General features: G+C 35.6%; 1 protein-coding gene across 3 annotated transcripts in view; it reads right to left on the bottom strand.

Annotated features, from left to right (window-relative positions):
• The window catches only part of Rpgrip1l (RPGRIP1 like), a 103,714-nt gene that overhangs the window by 12,395 nt on the left and 65,939 nt on the right, over positions 1-25,380 (bottom strand). For 2 of the 3 annotated variants that reach the window (XM_074055987.1, XM_020157660.2), the window contains one exon: positions 5,388-5,574. In XM_074055987.1, the coding sequence (XP_073912088.1) occupies positions 5,388-5,574 (187 nt within the window). The remainder of the gene's footprint in view (positions 1-5,387; positions 5,575-25,380) is intronic. The other variant, XM_074055986.1, reaches the window with a different exon arrangement.

Here is a 25,380-nt window from a genome sequence, read left to right as displayed (position 1 = left end):
TTGGTGGTACTGGGGTTTGAACTCAGGGTCTACATCTTGAACCACTCCACCAGTCCTTTTTGTTGCTGTTGCTGTTGTTGTTGAAACAGGGTCTTGTGGACTATTTATCCAGGCTGGATTTCGAACTGTGATCCTCCTGATCTCTGTCTCCTGAGCAGTTAGGATTACAGGTGTGACCACTGGCTCCTGGCCCTAGACCAGTTTTGATGAATTTCAATGGTTTAAATTTTTTTAAAGTTGTGGTAAAATATACATCACATAAAATTTACTATTTTAAGCTAAGCAACAGTGCATTGGCATTAGATACATTTACATTGTTGTTACAGCCATCACTACTATCCATCTCCAAACCTTTTTCATCATCCCAAACTGAAACTCTGTACCTACAGAACAACAACTCTTCATTCTCAGTCTCTAGAAATTATTACCTTACTTTCTGTCAATGAATTTGACTATTCCAGGTACTTCATGTAAATGGAGTCTTACAGTATTTGTCCTTTTGTGTCTACTTTATTTCACTTAACATCAGTGTTCATCCATGTTGTAGCATATATCAAATTTAGTTCCATTTTAAGATTGAATAATATTCCCTTGTTTGGATACATCACATTTTGTTTGTTCATGCATTCTTTGATGGACATTTCATTTGTTTCTACCTTCTGACTGTTGTGAACATGGGTATATCAATATTTGCTTGTGTTTTTAATTCTTTTATTTATACAGAGGTGGAATTGCTGAAACATATGGTAATTTTATGTTTAACCTTAAAAAAATCTTTTATCATTAAAAATGGTAAAAGAAAAAAAAAACCCAACAAAATGATGGAGTTGAGGATTACTGTGGGTCTGCTTCTTCCAGCTGGCCTGTACAATGCATTTCCTGTTCTCTTAACCAAGATAAAAATAATGATTAGCCCATCATTTATTGAGTGATGTTTATGTACAAGGTACAACACTCAAACATCTACTGTAATCACTTGGGCTATGAACCAGGCTGAGCAGGTGTAGTGGTACACATATGTAGTCCCAGGCTGAGGAGGGAGAACAGTAAGTTTGAGGCCAGCCTGAGCTACATATTGACTTCTAGAGTAGACTGGGCTATGTATAGTGAGACCCTGTCTCAAACAAACAAACAAACAAAAAAACCAGAAACAAAACAAAGAAAAAGAACCAGGATGACTCACATGTTAGAGATAATTATACAAAGGTTAGTTCAAGTGAATTAAATCAAGTTTTTTGGCTGAAAACTTTTCAAAACACCCTTTTGGAAAAAAATTCTAGCTCTTTATGAATTAAGCTTAGTTCTCCAAAAGTGTACCAAACTGGAATTATGGCTCTTCTGTTTGCACAATGCAAATGGGCATCTTAATTCAGCCCAGTGGTTCTGTCTTTAATGCACATCGCAATCCCTCAGTGGCCCGTGAAAATGCAGATTCCTGATCTGTATGTCAGAGTTTCTGAACCAGTAGGCTTTGGGTAGAGTCTGAGAATATGTATTTCCAACATGTTCCTAGTTGCTGCTGCTGGTCAGATACACAAATAGAGAACTGTTGTTTAGAGCAACATTCCTTTGCACTATTTTAAAATGGGACCAGTGTCGAATACTGTGGGAAACAGTGACACTTTTGCCACCTGTATTTGCCATCATCCCATGATACTTTGAATATCATGATTCATTTAATTTTCTGAAATACAAGATGGTTAATTTTTTTTATAATAGCAATACTTCAAATACATCCTTTAAAAAGTGATTCTGGTAATTATTAAAAGTACCAGAACTCTTCAAAAGTTTAGTCATTTAACTTTCATTTCCATCAGAAATCACATTTGTTTAGGTCTTGGTAAACTTTGACATAAAACTTATGCAAAGCATATGTCTCAAAAAAGATACAAATAGTCTTGAATGGTTGAGTTGATCATCAGTTGTCTATCATTAAAAACACTGTCCCTCTTATCCAATATAATAGCAATCAGACATAAAAAAGAATGAAATATTGTCACTTGCAACAACATGGATGGAACCAGAAATCATTCTGTTAAGTGAAATAAGACAGGCTAGTATACGTGGAATTAAAAAAAGTTGATCTCATAGAAGCTGAGAGTATAACAGTGGTTACCAGAAGTGGGGGAGAATAGGAAATGGGAGGGGTATCAATGGATACTAACTTATATTTAGATAAAGATGTACTGTGTAATACAAAAAAGCTAGAGGAAAGGATTTTGAATGCGTGTTCACCACAAGGAAATAATAAGTATTTCAGTGGAGAGGCTCACTCTGATTTCAACTTCACACATGTACTGAAACATCACACGGTACCCCATAAAATGTATGATTTTTGTGTCAATCAAAAATATAGTGAAAGAGCTCTTACTACTGCAGGTTGGAGAAATTCTTATGTTCTCTATCAATGTTATATGCCAGAAGAAATGCAGATGGTTTAATTATAAAAGGTCGATAACCTTGAATCTTAGATAATTTTTGTATTAAAGTATTATCATTCCCATAATCCTTATCTTTGCCAAATTTCTCCTCCCATTAGTAACAAAATCTGATGTTCTACATCCTTTTCATTTTCTGAATTAAACTTTAATTCTTCCAAAAGATACTGTTCAAATCCTCCGAGACTAAGGGACCAGATCTGAATAAGTCTCATAAAAACTTCGGATGATTTCATTAATCTTTTTTCTTCCCACTGTCAATTCCCTAGAAGGCTTTATTCAGGCAAGACAACATTCTTCACACCTACCATTAATCATTTCCCCCCCAAACTATTTTCTTGCTTCCTCAGCATTCTCTAAGCAAAATTCTTAAACCCAATAAAATACAAATGTTTTATTCTGGCAACCAATGTCTAGCAAGTGAATTCAACTTGAGTTTTTCAGTGATAGTAGTCCTAAGAAGATATATTTGTATGTGTAGGCAGAACTGGTATTAACACCTCTTCATAAAGACTGAATCTGATTATGAATAATCCTGGGGATCACCAGTCTGCACTGCTCAGCTTATGGACCTAATTTAGACCTCGGCATTCAAATTCCTTTTGCATAGATTCAAATCATGGTGCAGAGTAAAAATCACGGCTAGGCACAGCTAACCCTTCTAATGGAGACAAACAGGAGACAGCATGCACTAATTTTCTTCTAACTCTTCCATTTGATTTTAAAAGTCAGTTTGGAAATAAAATAACTTTCATTAACATTTAATGAGATTTGGAAGACAAAAGGCTATATTATATTAACCTTCTATATTAAGTAACAAGTAAATGATAAATCACTTCAATAATTAGGTGAAATAGTTGCTTATTAGCCAAAGACTCAGGAGATCTCCCTGCAACAACAATGCAAAAATAGTAATTTAAGAATAAACATTTCAATATGTCATACTTAAATGAAAAAAACCAAAATTTCCTGTAAGGTTATTATCAATAATTTCTCAAACTTGCAGATGTCTTAGGACTTCAGCTTTTTCAGATATAATAAATATAGAACAGCACTAGTTTGCTTCTAAGCAGAGCATATGCCTCTCCCCTCCCCACAGATAAATAGCCTTTAAATTCTTTCCAATTAATGTTGAAAATTCCACGTAGTCAAATCTCACTAGTTAGGAATAAAAGCTGAAGAAAAGTACAGTAAACAGTTCTACTGAAGTGATTCTATCATAAATGATTCTAATAGTTTATTGGTTTACTTGCTATCAAATGGCTACTTTATTAGAAATATAAGCGACCCTTAAAATATCGATTAGATAGTAAGATACCTTGCAGTAAAGGGGAAAAACCAATCAGCCATCCAACCAACCACCCACCCACCCACCCACCAACCACCAACAAACTCCTAACAATCCTTGGTAAAATGCGAGAATGTAGAAAATTCAGGACACTTGAGCATGTATCACAGATTTGATCCAAAGAAGAATTTGCAATGCTCTTTAAGCAAATGGAAACACCTGTTCTACTACATGACCAGATATCTCAATGTCAATCAACTTCCAAAAAACAATTTTGTTTCTAGTCTAAACAAACGTTCTATTGCTGACCTTTTTAAGAATAATACAAAAGTCAAAGAAGCTTGTCTCTTTTCTTGGGGTATCTTCATTAAAATTAATTAATTGAACATTTCTTTCATTACTAATAATATTTTGATATGGTTTACTTTTCTGGTGCTTTGCAACTAAGGATCTTTAGGAAGCTGGAGAAAATATTTTGGAAATACTTCTTTTATATCAAGTGAATGAAAAGAAGGAGGAATCCTGACCATACTACTTATTTCACGTGTGATTTCTTAAGTCACCTGTTATTGTAGAATTTCAGCTAGAAGGAATCTTAGAAAGAGCTTTATTTTTTAGAAAAGAAACAAGGAATCATGAAATTGAAATGTCATATACAAATTTCACATAATTAGTAAGAATCGGGGATACAGGGAGGACTGGACCAGTACTTTGGATAGTCCAGATTACCATCTCAATGAACATATTTCTAAAATTTTCAGTTGTAAAAAAAATAAAGTTACCTCGGGCATTTGTAATCCTGCTGGTATAGAAGCAAGATTATTCAAGTTTCTTAAAATGCAGCTTGTAGGAGTGGTGAAAAAAAATCAGTGTTCAACTAGTGGTGGCCTGTTCTGCTGAAGGTAGCACAGCACTCCATCCTCATGATTTGTTTTAAGGTATGGCTGTGGAGAACACACTAAGCAGTTTTAACTTTCACTCACAGCAGGCTGATAAGATCATTTTCCCCCTTTCTAATTATATACTGATGATTACATAATATTGTTAAAAACTTGTTACACTGATTGGTCTAAGAACTTACAGGGTATTTAATTGGGTCTGTGTTGGTCCAGTAGACTGACTTACTATTGATACTCCAAGCCCTAGGAGCGAACCCTGCCTGCTGCAATGATGTGTGGGCTTATCAAGAAGGCATTGTAAGAACCTACGTTCCACTCAGTTATAACCCTGAACATCTATACACTGGGAGAGACATGTATGTACTGTAAAAACATCTATGTGATGACACTGATCAGAAAGGTAGAAAACATTAGGTTACTGAATGATTTGAATGATATGATTAAAAAACTAGTACTTTAGCCCTTTGAAATATCATATTGTATAATTAAACTTAACTGTAGATTTAGGTGGCATTTTCTAATCTTACAGCAGGAACAACTAAATACACGGCTTTTCCACTGTTTTGTCTTCTCTTCACTTTAGTATTACTTCAACTTTATTTTCTTAATGCTTGGACAGGTTTGACTGTTATTAATCTAGTCTGACAAGACTTTCATGAATCTACATGAACATTAGAGAATTAAACTTTTTGCTAAACATGTTTCTTCAGCTTCTTTCTTAGTCAAAAAAGATAAACATATATAAAAATCAATCATACATACCATTGCTATAATTATAGTAGACCCACTGCCCACTCTGGGGTTTTGGAAGTGACACAGGTGTCTCTTCAGCAGGAAGACTGTAGAATCGGCATTCAATGAACAGCCTTTGGATAGTGTCATCCATGGTTATTCGAGAATCATTAAGGCACAGAGCTATGATCTCAATCCGAATTTTTTCTAATGGCTGCTAAAAAAGCAAAACCAATAATCAACAAAGAAACAAAGCTATCAAAACAAAAGATCCTTTATTCTTTCCACTATTGATTTAAAATAATATATGATGGCCAATGGCTTTCTTTTCTGGAAAGCAGTGTATACTACCGTATGTTACACATGATAGATTATTCACGACAGAGAGAGAGAGAATGAGATTCTGATGCCCCAGGGTTTGAAGTTAACAGTGTCATGGCAATAGTGTCCTGATTTACATTCGAGGCTATAAATACCCCACTAGCAGTCTATCAGGAGAGAATACTGTGAGATCTTCATCTCAGATTGCTTTTAGAATGACAAGCATCAGTTGGCCTTGTTTCAAACTGTGCAATGAAGTACATGTTTACCACTGCTTTTATTTAATCTATAGTACCTGAGAAAGTTTCAATTATTCAGAGATCACTATTAAACACTTTATCACTATTATGCTAACAAATGTGGTTATATGAATCTATATTAACTAGAGCAGAAACTACACATCATTCTCATATATTCTGCTATAGTATATTTCATTCAGTAAGTAGCACATTTTCAAACAAAAGAAACCAAACTTTATATCCATTTTAGCACATATATTTTCTTGCAATTTGTTTATTTCACATTTACACAATTAACAACTAAGATGATATCTGCTTAATTTTCACTTTGATCCTTTATTTTGTCATCACAGACATTATCATGAGTCATAAATGTCTCCTAGAATAATGACTTCAAATAACAGATAATTTAAAAATTAGATAGCACCAAAATAATTTTTTAAAATTTGCTCTTTCCTGTCAAAATTCTTCTTTGCTAGATTCAGAGACATGTCACCATAAATTATATAACTTGAAGTAATATTTAGAAAAACATGAAAGTAACACTTGTTTATATGGCTAGCTTTTAGGAATTCACTGTTAAATGTGTATTAGTGTGCAAATTCGCCATAGTGATTATATAGGTATTTCAGAGCATATAGTATAACTAATCAAATTGAAAAGTATAAGTGCCCTACTGCAAAAATATCCCCATAAAGAACAATTTCCATTGCTGTCAAACCCTCTCAATATTTGATGAAGTAATTTTATCCCCTTCTTTCAAAAGACATTTTCTTTTATTATGTATTCTAAGATACTTTAACTAAAAACTCAAATCTGAATATTTCAATAAGGTTATTTTATTATTCAGTAGATTCATGGAAATTTTACTAGGATGACAGAGAAAATTCCACACCATTCTGTCTCCACTAATACAGGTACAAGGCTGCAGCTGGCAATATTACTGGGATTAGCATAGTATGATGAAATATTTAAAGGAAAATTTTTTCTAAAACCTAATAAATCAAATGACTGCCAAATGTCATTAAAGTGATGGTCTTTGACTTGAATATGCTTTTCATATTCAAATTTGAAAAGAAAGAGATGAAAGCCTGGAAAGGTTACTCGGTTTCAACTAATAACCTCAAGCCCTCTCCGCTCACATGCATAGAAAATGAAGTTGGCTCTATTGTCTAATCTTACTTCAGAAAAGCCTGTCTCTGCTTGCTGAAGACTACATGGTAAAGAAAATATTTCACATGATATTATTTTCCCCTTAAAATGTATTGTGGTTGTGAAAATATTGTACATACATATATTTTATAATTCTGGTGTAAGTTTAAAATTAAATCTTTTGCATAACTTAGAATTTAACAAACTTAGAATGTCAGAAAACATTCATGCTTCTGCACAAAAGAATTAAAGGAAAATTCAGTTATGAAAAGAGAAAAGGGGTTTATACTTCTTTCTACTTTGTGAAGATAGGAATTTAAAATTGTCTATTGCAAAACCTAATGAAGAGACAAATGAATTTTAAAACAGCAGAGGAATCAAATTTATCTAAGTGGCTATTTTATTAATAATACATTAACTATATAATCCCCATATGGAAGCTTGCATTATTATAATAACTAATTTAAGCTGTCAAATAACACTATGTGCAACTGTTTAAAAGGTGACTCTAGATAAAAGGAGATACTTGAATCATAGCCAAAAAACAAACAGCAAATGTAAAAACACCCAAACATCAAAAGAAAGGACACTGCATTAGCCAAAGACATAAAATAATTTAAAATATTTTATGCTATTTTCTCTCATTTAGCTTTATCTTGTTTGAGTATTTCTCCATACCCATTATATTTATCATATGATCTTTTCAAGTCTCTGATCAATATTACATTTCTTCATTCATTTGATGCTTTATGAACTGACTTAAAATAAATCCCCAAAGGGGTAAATTTCTAATAGTACATATCTAGGGAAGTAAGGTCTTAATAAAGAATTAATTCAAATGTTACAAATTTTGGCTAATGGTACTGGACAATCTATTTTTCAATAGTGGAGCAATTCTGTTCATGTTCCTGTGGATTAAAAGTTCAACTGGATCACGTGTGCAGACTGGAGATGAAGAGGCTCGTCAACTGCCTAATGGACAACATCAGCTCAATGTGCCAGCAATGAATCCATTGTCTCTTCTCTCTGCTGACCCTCTTCCCCAGCTCCACTCATCCTCTGATATTACTTACCTCAGCTGATTAACACCATCCTTAGGTCACTGTCACCTACTCTTACCATTTTCATTTTTTTTTCACACTCCTGTCCTAAAGGCCACCCATGCTTGTTCATTTTACTTCCTAAATATCTCAAGGATTCATTTAGTTTCAGACAATGTGTCAGCTATTGGGAATATAAAGAAAGATATAGCTTCTTTTCTTATTATCTCTAGAGAATTGTCTTTAGGTTGGGGGATAACTAGTACAACAGCTTTCTGTTGTTTAAAAAGTAGAAATCTAACAGAACAAGGAGGAAACTAGAATGAATTAGCATCAAAGGTGACTTGCTGACAAGTGGAAGCAGACCTTAAGCTCAATGATGGCAGGGACTACTATATGGTTATTGTATCACTGGTGTGGCATGCAATATACATCCAGTGAGTGAATGGATCTACTCTCATGACCATGAGAGAGGTGAGGCACTCCTGCCTCTAATCCCTTACTATTCTTCTTAGTATGGTAGAATTCACTTCTTAAAAGCCAATCAGGCATCACCTTTCTACTTGAAAATCCTTCTATTGCTCTATTCTGTAGCCACCCCTGCAAATCTGTGGTGTGCTTGGTTTTGGCATTTGTTGTTTATTCAATCTGAAATCTTTCCCATCAGTCAAAATTCAGTCCCCTTAGGCCCTGAACCACACCCACACATGCTCTCCTTTATGAAAGCATTATATTTTCTCCCTGGGGTCCTCATGGCACTTCTCAGTCACAGTGCTCAGTATGGATTTGATTACATGTCTACCTCTACAAACTGTGAGCTTCAGTGGGGCAGGACCATACTTTATTCATCCTTTGCTATTTACTATCCCAGAATCTAGCACACAGTAGGCTCACAATAAATATTCAGAGAAATAAAAGAGATTGAATATCTTCTACATATTCAGACTATATTTTATATATGCCAGAACTAAGTAAAGTTGCAGTTATCAGTGCTATGTTTTGGAAGTTGGTGACTTTTAACTACTGTAAAATACACATAAATCTCACTGTTCTAGATTTCTAAGACTAGCTCAAAGACAGTCAATATTATTGAATCTATCTGGTAGAGTACTATTACTTTAACTTTTTTGTATGTTTGAAACTTTTCACAATAAAAATTGGAAAAGAAAAACCCAGTTGATTAAGGAGAATCAGAAGGGGTAATAAATAATTGAAGACAATGATTGAAAATTTCTGAATTACTACGGTAATATGACAGGCCATACACCCCTGCAAGGTATTAGCATCTTTCATTCACAGCAAATTGGCCAGGTGTTACAGGCTGTAGGCTTTTCCTGTTCTGTTTCTTCCGTGTGGATCCTTGTTACTAGGTAAGATGATGCTTCCCAGCATTCTGTCTTATTCACCAACTGCCCCATTAGCTTTCCTAGTTAGCGAGATGTCAGCATCAGCATGTAAAAAGAACACTTATAAATTGTGATTGTGAACAGAATTAACAGAAGTGATTCAAATAAGAACTGCATGTAACTTATTTTAGGTTGTCTGTATAGACGGACACTACACATTATGTGATTGAATGATCTAGAAATGTGATGACAGTTTGGATTACTCACAGAGAAAAATAAATTATAGTTCTCATGGTTTTGGCCCAATTCCACTATTGCTTCCTGACTGATGCTAATTCACATTTTAGGTCATAGCTTTCTACAGTGTTTACTTAGGCTTTTTATTGGCATGCTTAAGTTTTTAAAGTTTTATTTCAGGGGACTGTGCTGAATTCTTCCTCTGGTTTCAGCTATCACAGTAGCCACACTGGAGTTGGACTGTTTGGCTTCTAAAAACTAATGCAACCTGATAACCCCTAAACCCAGTATTTTGTAACTGAGAATGCGTTATGATAAAGATTCTGCAAATTGTTTTGGTCGTTAAGATTTCAATCTAATAATAGTGAGGTTACAGGTGATTTTAATTTTTCTAAACTTTTGTGATAAAAAGTATTTCATTTTTTAAATTATAAAACCTTTTAAATATGAGAAAAGTACAGAAAACAATTTGGCTATTTAAGTACTCATCATCTTACATCTGTATCTGATTCAAATCTTTGTTGTTGTTGAGGAAATACATTATTTCAGATAGAGGACAAATCTTTTCCCCTTCTTCCTTACTCTGTAAAGGTAACCACTATCCTGAAATTGATTGTATCATTCCCAAGCATGCTTTTATATTTCCTCCTATATATGCATACATCTATAAACAACATATGCTTTTCTGTTCTTAGATTTCATATAAGCAGTATCATAATCTATTAATCATTCTGCAATTTATTTACTCAATGCTGTTTTTGAGATTGTATTCATATTTACAATTCAAATTCATTCATATTAAATGTAGTATAGAATTGCATTTATTTTACATATGTAATATAAATGTAGTCCATTTATTCATTTACTTGCTGATGAACAATTTTTTGCTATTATAAATAGCATTGCATGGAATATACTTTTGTTTTCTTGCATACACCTATGATTCTCCTTGGAGTGGAAATGCTGGACAATGGGTATGAGAAATTCTTCAAAGAAATATAGAATTAGCCTTTAAATGTTTATGTGGACATTATTTTTGGAACCATAAAAATGTTGTGTGTGTATAAATGCAAATAAAACCTACCTATAGGAGCAATATGTACAATTTGATACTTTGAAACATAACAACAGAGACAAACTGGTAGTAGAAGGTGATGATCTATGTCTATGCTTTGAAGAGTTCAAATTTTAATTGAGGTCAGTTCTAAGATAAATTCAAGAGTTGATTCAAATAGTCAAACTCACTATTCATTGACAGAGCCATATATAAGTAGAGCAAGTATGGTGATTCTTATAACTTCTCTTCTTCAGGCTAGGCCTGGGTAGAGTTGTCTCAAAAAAGTCCCCTTGAACTCATAGTAGGCTCTAAAATTTCCACTTATTCGGAATCATATCTACTCTTCATAAAAGTCTTAATTGAAAGTTTTTAGTTTTTTAAGACTATAGCTCTTCAGGAGAAATGAGAGTACACAGACGTTTCCAGAGACTCACACTGTCAAGATAATAATGTTTTAACTACTAAACAAAGCAAGCAGAGTTCTCATCAGTGGGTAACCTACCTTTTCTAACATGTTCTGTTATAATGCACTACACAGAACAGATAAATGTTGAAAACTTCAATGATGGGGATCAAAGTGGTGCTGGGTTGAGAGTTCTTGCTTTTAGAACACTGTCATGGTGTCCCTTACATACCATGTGAGCTACTGTGTCTACAATGGTCAGAAATTATGGAAGCTTGTTATGTGTGCTAAAGCAGTGGCTGGAATACTTTTTTCCTGCCCAAAACACCTGGGGTTATGACACAATTCCATCATTTATTATGGCTTATTATGGAGTAACCTGAAGGAAGAAGAGAATTTTTTAAAGGCTCAATTTAAGGTAATTTTGCTATGCTAGTCCACTTTCACCATCATGAGAACAAAAGTTGTGGTACAATGACTTTTGATTTGGGCGGCACATTAGAATCACTGGGGCAGCTATAAACAAAACTCTGATGTAAGTGATCCAGGTGGAGGCTGCACTCCCTTAGATGATTCTAATGTGCAGCAACAGGTGAGAAATACTGCTTTTTCCTGAAAGCTATGGTTCTTACACTTTTGCATATCCCATCTGATATGCAGATCTAGCTGGGCATGCTAGTGCATACCTATAATCCTAGCACCCAGGAGGCTAAGATAGGAGGAACAAGAGTTTGACGCCAGCCTAGACTACACAGCAAGACCCTGTCTCACAAAGAGCAAGAAAAACAACAACAACAAAACCCAACATCATCACCCCGCCTGAAAAAAAAAAAAAAAAAAAAGCAGAACCAGAGATTTTAGAGCCTCACTCTCAGAGCTTCTGATTCACTAGGTTGGAGGTGGGGCCCAAGAACTTACATCTCTCTCAAATTTTCCAGTGACGCTGCTGCTGAGAAATACTCCCTCAACTCTTAAAGCTGCACCCAGCATCTCCTGACCCTTCTCAGGTACTTACAGAAATGCTTTAGTACTCATAATAAACTGTTAGCTATTTAACATTTTTGTACAGGGTTTGTCAGCAAATGCTTTCCTTTTTAGGGATAAGCTATGCTCATGATTAAAAATAACTCTATGATACAAAAATATAAAAAGTAAAATATAAAGCTCTGTGTTTAATCTGCTAAAAAAGAAAATCCTTAGAAATTAAATCTAGTAGAGTGTATTTGAACAAAGAAAAACTGATTCATTATTGTAAATGCCACAATGTACTACCACTCAGTACAACAACAAATATATATATATGAAAAACTAATTCATGAATTGGTAACTCCCAGAACAGAGCAGACTTGGAGGACTCCAGCCAAATATGACAGCATTTACAGAAAATTGAAGGTGAGACACAGAAGACAACTTAATTTGCTCTAGCCTAGTTAACCTGTGAATTGGATGCAACTTGACTAGTTATTTGCAGTTTAACTAATTTATCAACTGCAAGGCCTTCTGCAACTAACCAAACCTCAGTTACTATGATTAACTGTATATTGGTTTGGTCTGTTTAGCACAGTGCAGATGCCCAGCCCAAATCTGAGGCCTCCTACAAAATTTTATTTAACACATCCCTTTCTCTAAATCAAGTTTGCAATATTTTTCAAGTACTTTTCTCACTGCAAGTTACATAGTTTCTTTTGCAAGTACTCAATTTTTCTCTTACAGAGTGAAAGCAGCCACAGATAGTATGTTAATGAATGGGTTGGCTGAGTTATAAAAAAGTTCACTTATAAAAACAGAGAGCTAGATTTGGCAGGTGGGACACACTGCTTGCTGACTCCTGTCCTAACAGATATGCATTGTTAACACTGTTTGGTGTGTATCCTCCCACACATTTTCTTTGCTTATAAATGTTTTATCTGTAAGCTCATATAAACATATATGTAGCATATATACACAGAGTATATCTTTGTGTACTTCTGTTCTTTCTTTTCTTTCTCCTCTCCTCCCCTCCAGTCCCTTCCTCTCCTCAGTTTAAACTCAGGGTCTCCTGCTTGCTAGGTAAGCACTCTACCTTGAGCCATACTCCCAGCTTTTGTATTTCTTGTTAAATGGAATCACCAGTGAGACATAATTTCTTACCTATTAATTTGGCAAAGAGTGTGGTAGGAAGAAAAAAGAAACTTTTACATATTGTTACGAATAAAGATATTCATTTTAGCCAGGTGTTGGTGGCTCATGCCTGTAATCCTAGCTACTCAGGAGGCAGAGATCAGGAGGATTGTGGTTCAAATAGATTGCAAGATCCTGTCTCGAAAGAACACATCACAAAAAAGGGCTGGTGGAGTGGTTCAAGGTGTAGGCCCTGAGTTCAAGCCCCAGTACCACACACAAAAAAGAAGATACTCATTTTAACCAGAAGTGTTTGTACTAGTAAAAACTGGTAGAAAACCAAAGACCCATTGAAAGGAGCATATTTAAATAAATGTGGAATGGTCACATAATGGAATATTATGCATGTTAAAATATTAAGAGTATACTTCTATGTAAAGACATTCATAGCATATTAGAAATAAGTTGCAGAACATAAAAGTAATTTTAAAAGCAATTACTATCAGGAGAGTACTCAGCATTTCTAGTTTTATGTAAGATATATATTTTAAACTTGCCCTTTACCTTAAGTTTTCCCATGAGAGCTTATTACCCACTGATAGGGTATGTTTGATTATGGAGTGATTTAATATTTTTTCATACATGAATTCTAAAACTAGTGAATTGCTTTTTGCATTTTGACTTTGAAAGTTTTAAAACAGTTGCTGAAGATCATTATTACAATCACCTGGGCATGCCAGCTTACTGTTCAGCGAATCTGTTTCCAGGTGGAATTGCAATTTAGTCCAATTGAGTATGGCAGCGTTTATAAACTGCTATTAGTAGGAACAGAGAAAGAATGAAGCATGCATATGCTGCTCACAAGAGCCATGGCTCTTTCAGCCTATGCATTACCATGTTCACCTGTGGGCACATGTTCAGAATTAGTGAGTTGACGGCAGTACATTTTGTTGTGAAAAATAAATGCATTATTTAAATTATAAAAGTGGAAATAATGCAAAAGAAGGATTAATTTTTTAATGCCATGGCAAATGAAAATTCTGTTTTGATATCTATTTTGAGGACCTGAAACAAGCCTTTTTAATCAATGTATTATACCTAAAATTGATACTGTTAACTTCTGATTATTTAAATTAATAAAATATTCATAGAGAAATGTCCAAAGTTTTACATTTCTGACTTCTACTCCCCCTACTCCTATTAATTATCATGCCTAGAAGCTTTTTAGTAAAGGCAGTAGTCATCAGGCTGACGGAAGCTGACAGGCCAGCAAGTCCCAATTACACTTGCGCTCTGTGCCACTTTGATGTCCAGGAAACGAAGAGAGATGGGGCAAATTGGGTAGCACATTATGTTAATGACTTGATTTAATCCAGCCACTAAACTTTATGTAGCCTGTTAAAAAAGATGCTAACACTAATTATACCACTTTGGAAAGGAAAGGAGGGGACAAGCATTTCATACTGACAAAGTGAAGCTCATAAATGTTGTAAATGAAATGGAACAAAATGAAGTAATCTATGATTAATTATAGATCACAGACATGCAGAAAAGAGAAAGAACCAAGTAATATGTTGAAGTCCTGGGAAATCTGTTAGATTCCTATAAGGATCAACTTTGCTAAGAAATAACTATGAGCGTCAGATTCTGGAACATGAAAAAAAGAACTGAATGATCTTAAATTGCTTCCACAGTGACATTAGATAATTCAAATTCACAGTGTAATTGGCATAAATGATATTTATCTAGGAAACTACTTTTAATCATAATTTTGCAACATTATAGGATAAAGGTGGTTCTTATAAAGTCTGTAATGTGGGGGACAACTATAGAGTAGGGTTACCTAATTACTTTTTAACTAGTTGGCAACTCTAATCTGCTTTTTACATTATCAACAGCATTTTTTTTCAAATGCATTCCCAGAATTCAGACTCCTTAAGAACAAGAGTCTATTCTCTTATTCATTGCTCTATTCTCAGTCCCTAGAACCAGGCTGATAACACAGCAAATGCTCATTAAATATTTGCTTAATGAATGAGTGATCCTCCCCACGCCCCATTCCTTAAGATTACTCAGAGGAAGCTGGATGTTGAGCCCAGGAGTTTGAGGGCAACTTGAATAACACAGAGACACCTGTCTCAAAAAAACAAAACAAGCAAAAAACAAGCAAACAAAACCAAAACAAAACTGGAGGTGTCTCAATGCTCTGTACTGTTCCACCATTTTAGCCTGTTCTCCTGGGGCTACTCATATACACAATAATAGGCTTGCCCTAAACCATTCTGAATCCCAGAACAAGCCATGTTCCATGTTCTCTCAAATTCTCATGCTCTTTGTTCCTCTAACCTATAAAGATAATCCTCACTTTTTCCTAACTCCTAATCGTCAACACTTGGCTCAGGCTTTACTAACTCTAGGAAGTCATCCTTGATCAAGGCTCCTCAAACTGACTTAGGAACCTCTCCCCTCCAAATTCCTCTAGTACCCTGTGCATCCCATTCTCCTAGCACTGATCACCATGCTTTGTATAGTCACCCCTCTGTATCCTGAGACATTGGTTCCAGGATCATCTCTTCCTCAGATGCTCAAATTCATAATATAAAATGGTGTAGCAAACCAGGTGTAGAGGTGCATGTAGGTAATCTCAACACTTGGGAGGTTGAGGCTGGAGGATCATGAGTTTGAGGCCAGCGTGGTCTACACAGCAAGACCCTGTCTTGAACAAACAAAGAATGGCATAGCATTTGCAGATAACCTTTACATATCTTCTCATATACTTTAAATTATTTCCAGATTACTTAAAATACTCAATTCAATGAAAATAGTTGTTATACTGTACTGTTTAAGGAATGAGGAGAAAAACTTGCACATGTTCAGTATAGATGCAGTTTTTCAAATATTGTTGCTTTGAGGTTGGTTAGATCCAGATGTGCAGAACCATAGTCTGTAAATCCCTTTGAGGAAAAGGACTGCTTCTTTTATGTCTGCCTAATGCCTAGTAGATGCTAATGAATCAGAATTGCTGTATGGAGATATTACACAGTATGTGCTTAGCAGTATTCAGCAATATCTTCTGCTATTGTTTGGATGTGAAATGCCCACCAAAGACTCAGGTGTTAATGGTCTGGTCTCCATGTTGATGCTATTGGAAGGTGGTGTAAGTCGCCTTTAAGAGGTGGAATCTAGCTGGGGATGTGGCTCAAGTGGTCGAGTACCTGCCTAACAAGCAGGAGGCCCTGAGTTCAAACCCCAGTGCTGCAAACAAAACAAAATAAAACAAAACAAAACAAACAAGAGGTGGAATCTAGTAGAAGGAAGTTAGGTCGTTGCAGGCATGCCCTTGAAAGGGGTTTTGGTACACTGGTCCTCTCTCCTTCTTCTCTCATCCCTGGCTATGAAGTGAACAGGCTTCCTCTGCCCTGCCCTCCTGCCATGATGTGCTGTCTAATCATAGGCTTGAAAGCAATGGGGCCAACTGAGTATGGATTGAAACCTCTAAAACTGTTAGCTAAAATGAACTTTTTGCTCTCAAGCATTTTGCTACAGTAATGGAAAGTTGACTGACATACTTTCCTTTGAAGGCTAGTATCACTGTCTTGAGATTTCTACCTGATGCAGTACCTAAGAAGAGACAAATATGACACCCTGCTCTTCCTACTATGATGCCATGAAGAGGATAGAAAATCATTTTTGTAGGTTTTCTACCCAAATTTATAACCAGAATCTGATTTTGAGAAAACACAAAATTCAAACTGAAGGATATCCTACAATATAAGTGGCCTGTAGTCTTAAAAATGCCAGTTGTGAACAATCAGAACAAATGCTGAGGAGACTTTGCAGATTAGTGGAGACTAAAGCATAAGAAAACAAAATGCAGCATGTGATCACGATTACATCTCAGAGCAGGTTGATAAAATGCTGCAAGGCTACTAGTGGGGACAACCGGCAAAATTTGAATGAGAACTGTAGATGAGCGTGAAATTGTGAAATATATATTTGGTCTCTGTCTAGTATCCTGACATACAACTCCTAAAATCCTAGGAACTTCTGGAATGATGAGATTGTCTTTTGTATGGTAACAAGATGAGGGAATCACCTGAAAAACCAAGACAGGATTTAAGGATTGCAAGTTTTAGCCTTATCTTCTAATCTCCAGGGAGGGGAGAGGGACTGTAAGGTTAAGTTGATTATCAACACTAATGAAGCTTCCATAAAATGATGTTTCCATAAAATCCCAGAAGGAGTGGGATTGGAGAGCTCTGAGACAGTGGAACATGAGAAGTTCTTGAAGGAGGTGCACCTAGAGAGGGCATGGAAGTTCCATAGGCCTCCTAACATAGCCTGCCCTAAGCATCTCTTTTTTTATTTCCTTTGATATTAAGTCAGTAATTATAGATAAGTATTTTCCTAAGTTCTGTGAGCCACTCCACCAATTAACTGAAACCAAGGAGAAGGTTGCAGGAACCCCAACTTAAAGCCATTTCATCAGGGGCATAGGTAAAACAACCTGGGGTTGAGATTGGTATCTGAAGTCAGGGACAGTACTGTAGAACTTAACTTGTAGAATCTGATGCTGCCTCCAGATAGACAGTGTAAGAATTAAAGCAAATTAGAGGCCACCCATCTCTTGCCCACAATGGGCATACATTGAGACACCCCTCTGAACATCAACTTAAATATTAATAGTGAAAAACAGGACTGTAAAAGAAGTACAGTGTATGTGTGTGAGGTACTAGTGGGAGTGGGGAGGGTGAATGAAAGAGATTAAGGTGATGGTATATGCTAGATGGACTTCATATACCTATAAAAAACAGAACTAAGAAACCTCCTGCAATTGCTTTAAGTGGGGCAGAGAAGAGGTTGATGGGGACAGACAATGGGAAATGTAACAAATGTACAATATAAGTCTAATCAGAATTGTCACTATGAATCCCCCTTGTACAATGAATATATCCCAATAAAAAATTTATAAAAAAAGTTAGTGAGAACCCATTTAAACAGATAAGCTTGGTATGGTGGTGCATACACATAGCTAGGAGGCACAGGCAGGAGGATTGTAGTCCAAGGCTGGTCCCAGGCAAAAATACAAGCCCCTATAAGAAAAATAACTAAGGATAAAAAAAAAAAAAAGAGAGCATGGAGTAAGTGGTAGAGTGCTTGCCTAGCCAATTTGAGGCTCTGAGTTCAAACCCCAGAGCCAAAACAGCTTTACGCATCCCCTTTGATGAGACAACTACAGAACAACATCTGAGGCACCAACTCCAGGACTGAGATTGAGATGGACACCCAAATTATTAAAACTGAAACTGCATTGCATATAAACTTGGAAGTTTTTTTTTTTTTAATTTTCTATTTTCCATTTTATTTTAATTCATTTTTATATATAGATATTTCTTTCATTTACTTATTTTTTATTTTTTTTATCTTTGATTTTCAATCCTCTCTCTGTCTCTCTAATGTCTGTTCAGCTTACTGTCGATTAGTACACTAACACTCCCTGTTTATACCTTTGAAACGCTCTTGTCTGATACCTTGTTCTGCTTTCTCCCTCTTGTCTGTATATTCGTTTTCCCCTTTTCTTTAACTTCTTGCTTTCCATCTCAGCTCACCCTTCCATTCTAAATATTACCATTGTTATTATTACAAGCTAGAAAATACTTAATTGCACACAGTACAGGGACAGTAACAACACCAAGGACAATGATGGGAAGACAGAAAAAACAGGGAAACCAGTTTCCCCACAGCAAAAAATCAGTACAGGAACCAGAGGGGAATGAAGAGATCAGAAACTCAGATCCAGACTCCAACAAAATGAAGATAAACTATGCCAAAGGACCCAATGAAGCCCACAGGAATAATTTAAAAGAAGACATATTACAAGTACTCAATGAGAATTTTATAGAGATGATACTGGATAGGGTCAACCAAAATGTACAGGAGACACTCAAGAAATTCCAAGACAATAAAAATAGAGAATTTGAAACAGCAAAAGAAGAAATAAAGGAAACCATAGAAGCACTGTATAAACACCAAAGTGAAAGAGAGAACACAATGAATAAACGGATAAATGAACTCAGGACAAAAATAGACAACATTAAAGAAGAAAACTGCCAGGATATGGAAAACCTCAGAAAAAAAGAATGAAACAGAACTGCAAAACAAAACGGAAGGCCAATCCAGCAATCCAGCAGAATAGAACAAACAGAAGACAGAATCTCAGAACTTGAAGATGAAATGGTAATTAAAGGAAAAACCGAAGAACTATTACTTAAACAACTCAAGACCTGTGAAAAGAAAATGCAAGAACTCACTGACTCCATCAAAAGACCAAACTTGAGAATCATGGGCATCAAAGAAGGAGAAGAGGTGCAAGCGAAGGGAATGCGTAATCTATTCAACAAAATAATAACGGAAAATTTCCCAAATCTAGAGAAAGATATTCCCATACAGATGCAAGAGGCCTCCAGGACACCAAACAGACCAGATCAAAATAGAACTACTCCACGACATATCATCATTAAAACAACAAGTTCAGAAACTAAGGAAAGAATATTGAAGGCTGTAAGAGAGAAAAAACAAGTAACATACAAAGGTAAACCCATCAAAATCACAGCAGACTTCTCAACAGAAACATTAAAAGCAAGAAGAGTGTGGGGTGAGATCTTCTGGGCACTGAATGAAAATAACTTCAACCCCAGGATACTCTACCCAGCAAAACTATCATTCAAACTAGATGGAGCAATAAAAGTCTTCCATGATAAGCAGAAACTAAAACAATATGTGACCACAAAGCCACCATTACAAACGATTCTGCAAGGGATCCTGCACACAGAAAGTGACACCCAACTTAACCATGAAAAGGCAGGCAGCACCAAACCACAGGATAAGAAAAAGCAAGACAGTAGAGAGTAACATCAAGTTAGGTACACACAATCAAACCTTCAAACAACTAAGACAACTAAATGGCAGGAATCACCACATACCTATCAGTACTAATGCTTAATGTTAATGGACTTAATTCACCCATCAAAAGACACCGTTTGACAAAATGGATTAAAAAAGAAGATCCAACAATTTGTTGCTTACAGGAGACTCATCTCACTGACAGAAATAAGCATATGTTTAGGATGAAAGGCTGGAAGAAGATTTACCAAGCCAATGGCCCCCGAAAACAGGCAGGAGTAGCAATACTTATCTCTGACAAAGTAGACTTCAAACCTACATTGATCAAACAAGATAAAGAAGGACATTCCATACTAATAAAAGGGGAAATAGACCAGAAGGAAATAATAATCATCAATCTGTACGCACCCAATGTCAACGCACCCAATTTCATCAAACATACCCTGAAAGACCTAAAAGCATACATAAACGCGAACACAGTGGTTGTGGGAGACTTTAACACCCCATTATCATCAATAGATAGGTCATCCAAACAAAAAATCAATAAAGAAATCCAAGATCTAAAATATGCAATAGATCAAATGGACCTAGTAGATGTCTACAGAACATTTCATCCAACCTCTACACAATATACATTCTTCTCAGCAGCCCATGGAACCTTCTCCAAAATAGATCATATCCTAGGGCACAAAGCAAGCCTCAGCAAATATAAGAAAATAGAAATAATACCGTGCATACTATCTGACCACAATGCAGTAAAAGTAGAACTCAACAACAAAAGTAAAGACAAAAAACATGCAAACAGCTGGAAACTAAATAACTCATTACTTAATGAAGAATGGATCATTGATGCAATAAAAGAGGAAATTAAAAAGTTCCTGGAAGTCAATGAAAATGAAAACACAACCTACTGGAACCTATGGGACACAGCTAAGGCAGTCTTGAGAGGAAAGTTTATAGCCATGAGTGCATATATTAAAAAGATTGAAAGATCCCAAAACAATGACCTAATGATACATCTCAAACTCCTAGAAAAACAAGAACAAGCAAATCCCAAAACAAACAGAAGGAGAGAAATAATAAAAATAAGAGCTGAAATCAATGAAATAGAAACCAAAAAACCCATACAAAGAATTAATGAAACAAAAAGTTGGTTCTTTGAAAAAATAAACAAGATCGATAGACCTCTGGCAAACCTGACTAAAATGAGGAAAGAAAAAACCCAAATTAGTAGAATTAGGAATGCAAAAGGGGAGATAACAACAAACACCATGGAAGTCCAGGAAATCATCAGAGACTACTTTGAGAACCTATATTCAAATAAATTTGAAAATCTAAAAGAAATGGACAGATTTCTAGATACATATGATCATCCAAAACTGAACCAAGAGGAAATTAATCACCTGAATAGACCTATAACACAAAATGAAATTGAAGCAGCAATCAAGAGTCTCCCCAAAAAGAAAAGTCCAGGACCTGATGGATTCTCTGCTGAATTATACCAGACCTTTAAAGAACTGATACCAACCCTCCTTAAACTGTTCCACGAAATAGAAAGGGAAGGAAAACTGCCAAACACATTTTATGAAGCCAGTATTACACTTATCCCAAAACCAGGCAAAGACACCTCCAAAAAGGAGAACTATAGGGAATCTCCTTAATGAACATTGATGCAAAAATCCTCAACAAAATAATGGCAAACTGAATTCAGCAACACATCAAAAAGATTATTCACCACGACCAAGTAGGCTTCATCCCAGGGATGCAGGGGTGGTTCAACATACGAAAATCAATAAACGTAATAAACCACATTAACAGAAGCAAAGACAAAAACCACTTGATCATCTCAATAGATGCAGAAAAAGCCTTTGATAAGATCCAACATCATTTCATGATTAAAGCTCTAAGAAAACTAGGAATAGAAGGAAAGTTCCTCAACATTATAAAAGCTATATATGACAAACCTACAGCCAGCATTATACTTAATGGAGAAAAATTAAAACCATTCCCTCTAAAATCAGGAACCAGACAAGGATGCCCACTGTCTCCACTCCTATTCAACAAACATAGTACTGGAATTCCTAGCCAGAGCAATTAGGCAAGAAGAAGGAATAAAAGGAATACAAATAGGTAAAGAAACTGTCAAAATATCCCTATTTGCAGACGACATGATCCTATACCTTAAAGACCCAAAAAACTCTACTCAGAAGCTTCTAGACATCATCAATAGCTATAGCAAGGTAGCAGGATATAAAATCAACATAGAAAAATCATTAGCATTTCTATACACTAACAATGAGCAAACTGAAAAAGAATGTATGAAAACAATTCCATTTACAATAGCCTCAAACAAAATCAAATACGTAGGTGTAAACCTAACAAAAGATGTGAAAGACCTCTACAAGGAAAACTATACACTTCTGAAGAAAGAGATTGAGGAAGACTACAGAAAGTGGAGAGATCTCCCATGCTCATGGATTGGTAGAATCAACATAGTAAAAATGTCGATACTCCCCAAAGTAATCTACATGTTTAATGCAATTCCCATCAAAATTCCAAGGACATTCATTAAAGAGATTGAAAAATCTACTGTGAAATTTATATGGAAACACAAGAGGCCACGAATAGCCAAGGCAATACTCAGTCAAAAGAACAATGCAGGAGGTATCACAATACCTGACTTCAAACTATATTACAAAGCAATAACAATAAAAACAGCATGGTACTGGCACAAAAACAGACATGAAGACCAGTGGAACAGAATAGAGGACCCAGAGATGAAGCCACACAACTATAAGCAACTTATCTTTGACAAAGGAGCTAAAAATATACGATGGAGAAATAGCAGCCTCTTCAACAAAAACTGCTGGGAAAACTGGTTAGCAGTCTGCAAAAAACTGAAACTAGATCCATTATATCACCCTATACTAAGATTAACTCAAAATGGATCAAGGATCTTAATATCAGACCCCAAACTCTTAAGTTGATACAAGAAAGAGTAGGAAATACTCTGGAGTGAGTAGGTATAGGTAAGAACTTTCTCAATGAAACCCCAGCAGCACAGCAACTAAGAGATAGCATAGATAAATGGGACCTCATAAAACTAAAAAGCTTCTGTTCATCAAAAGAAATGGTCTCTAAACTGAAGAGAACACCCACAGAGTGGGAGAAAATATTTGCCAACTATACATCAGACAAAGGACTGATAACCAGAATATATAGGGAACTTAACAAACTAAATTCTCCCAAAACTAATGAACCAATAAAGAAATGGGCACGTGAACTAAACAGAACTTCCTCAAAAGAAGAAATTCAAATGGCCAGAAAACACATGAAAAAATGCTCACCATCTCTAGCAATAAAGGAAATGAAAATTAAAACCACGCTAAGATTCCACCTCACCCCTGTTAGAATAGCCATCATCAGCAACACCACCAACAACAGGTGTTGGTGAGGATGCGGGGAAAAAGGAACCCTCTTACACTGTTGGTGGGAATGTAGACTAGTACAACCACTCTGGAAAAAAATTTGGAGGCTACTTAAAAAGCTGGACATCGATCTACCATTTGATCCAGCAATACCACTCTTGGGGATATACCCAAAAGACTGTTACTCCAGAGGCACCTGCACATCCATGTTTATTGCGGCACTATTCACTGTAGCCAAGTTATGGAAACAGCCAAGATGCCCCAGCACTGACGAATGGATTAAGAAAATGTGGTATCTATACACAATGGAATTTTATGCAGCCATGAAGAAGAACGAAATGTTATCATTCGCTGGTAAATGGATGGCATTGGAGAACATCATTCTGAGTGAGGTTAGCCTGGCCCAAAAGACCAAAAATCACATGTTCTCCCTCATATGTGGACATTAGATCAAGGGCAAACACAACAAGGGGATTGGACTTTGAGCACATGATAAAAGCGAGAGCACACAAGGGAGGGGTGAGGATAGGTAAGACACCTAAAAAATTAGCTAGCATTTGTTGCCCCTAATGCAGAGAAACTAAAGCAGATACCTTAAAGCAACTGAGGCCAATAGGAAAAGGGGACCAGGTACTAGAGAAAAGGTTAGATCAAAAAGAATTAACCTAGAAGGTAACACCCACGCACAGGAAATCAATGTGAGTCAATGCCCTGTATAGCTATCCTTATCTCAACCAGCAAAACCCCTTGTTCCTTCCTATTATTGCTTATACTCTCTCTACAACAAAATTAGAGATAAGGGCAAAATAGTTTCTGCTGGGTATTGAGGGGGGGAGCGGGAGGGGGTGGAGTGGGTGGTAAGGGAGGGGGTGGGGGCAGGGGGGAGAAATGAACCAAGCCTTGTATGCACACATGAATAATAAAAGAAAAATGAAAAAAAAAAAAGGATAAAAAAAAAGAGAGAGCATGGAGTAAGTGGTAGAATGCTTGCCTATCCAATTTGAGGCTCTGAGTTCAAACCCCAGAGCCAAAACAACAACAACAAAAAGCTAAATGTCACATATGGTCTTCATTTTCCCATGGATGCTATTGTGAAATTGTAAAAATAAGAGGGTAGAGAATTACACTCATTGATTTGATAAAATTATTTAACAATTTAAGATTTGATTGAGCAAAAATATTAAGTTTAATTGAACTGAGTGCTATAATTAAGCCTTCAGGCAACCGTATGCAATGTTCCTTCTTAATTTATCATTTTGAACAATGAAGATTCCATTATCAGGTTACTATAGATGATATTAGATAATATTATTATAAGTAGTAATTATATAATAATAATAAAACCATGGTCAGATGACATATTCTATTTGTATTTATCAAGCACATAAACAATGTATATCTATTGCATGAAGACATATGTGACATGCTCTGTTCTATGGTTTTGTTTTGCAGAAATATTAAGATATGCAATTTTTACCAATAAAGTATGATGTTTTTTAAAAATGAGAAAAATTAATCATTTTAGGAAAATTAAAATAGATGAACAGAACAGGTTAAAATTTTTACTTTACTTTCATTTACTTATAAAAAATTTTGTACTCTACAATAAAAAATGCTCTGCTAAACAGTACATTCCCTATATATATTTAAGATAAAATTCTCTTCTCAAGATTTCAATTTATACACTACTTTTCAGCAATGTATGAAACAAACAGATGTAATACCTGCACAAGATGAACTACCTTTTGAGAAGGCTTAATTTTTTTGTCAGGTATGAAATCACCTTTACAGTTTATT

Source organism: Castor canadensis, chromosome 15 (assembly GCF_047511655.1).
Source record: "Castor canadensis chromosome 15, mCasCan1.hap1v2, whole genome shotgun sequence".
NCBI lineage: Eukaryota > Metazoa > Chordata > Mammalia > Rodentia > Castoridae > Castor > Castor canadensis.
This window is presented reverse-complemented; position numbering and strand designations above follow the sequence as displayed.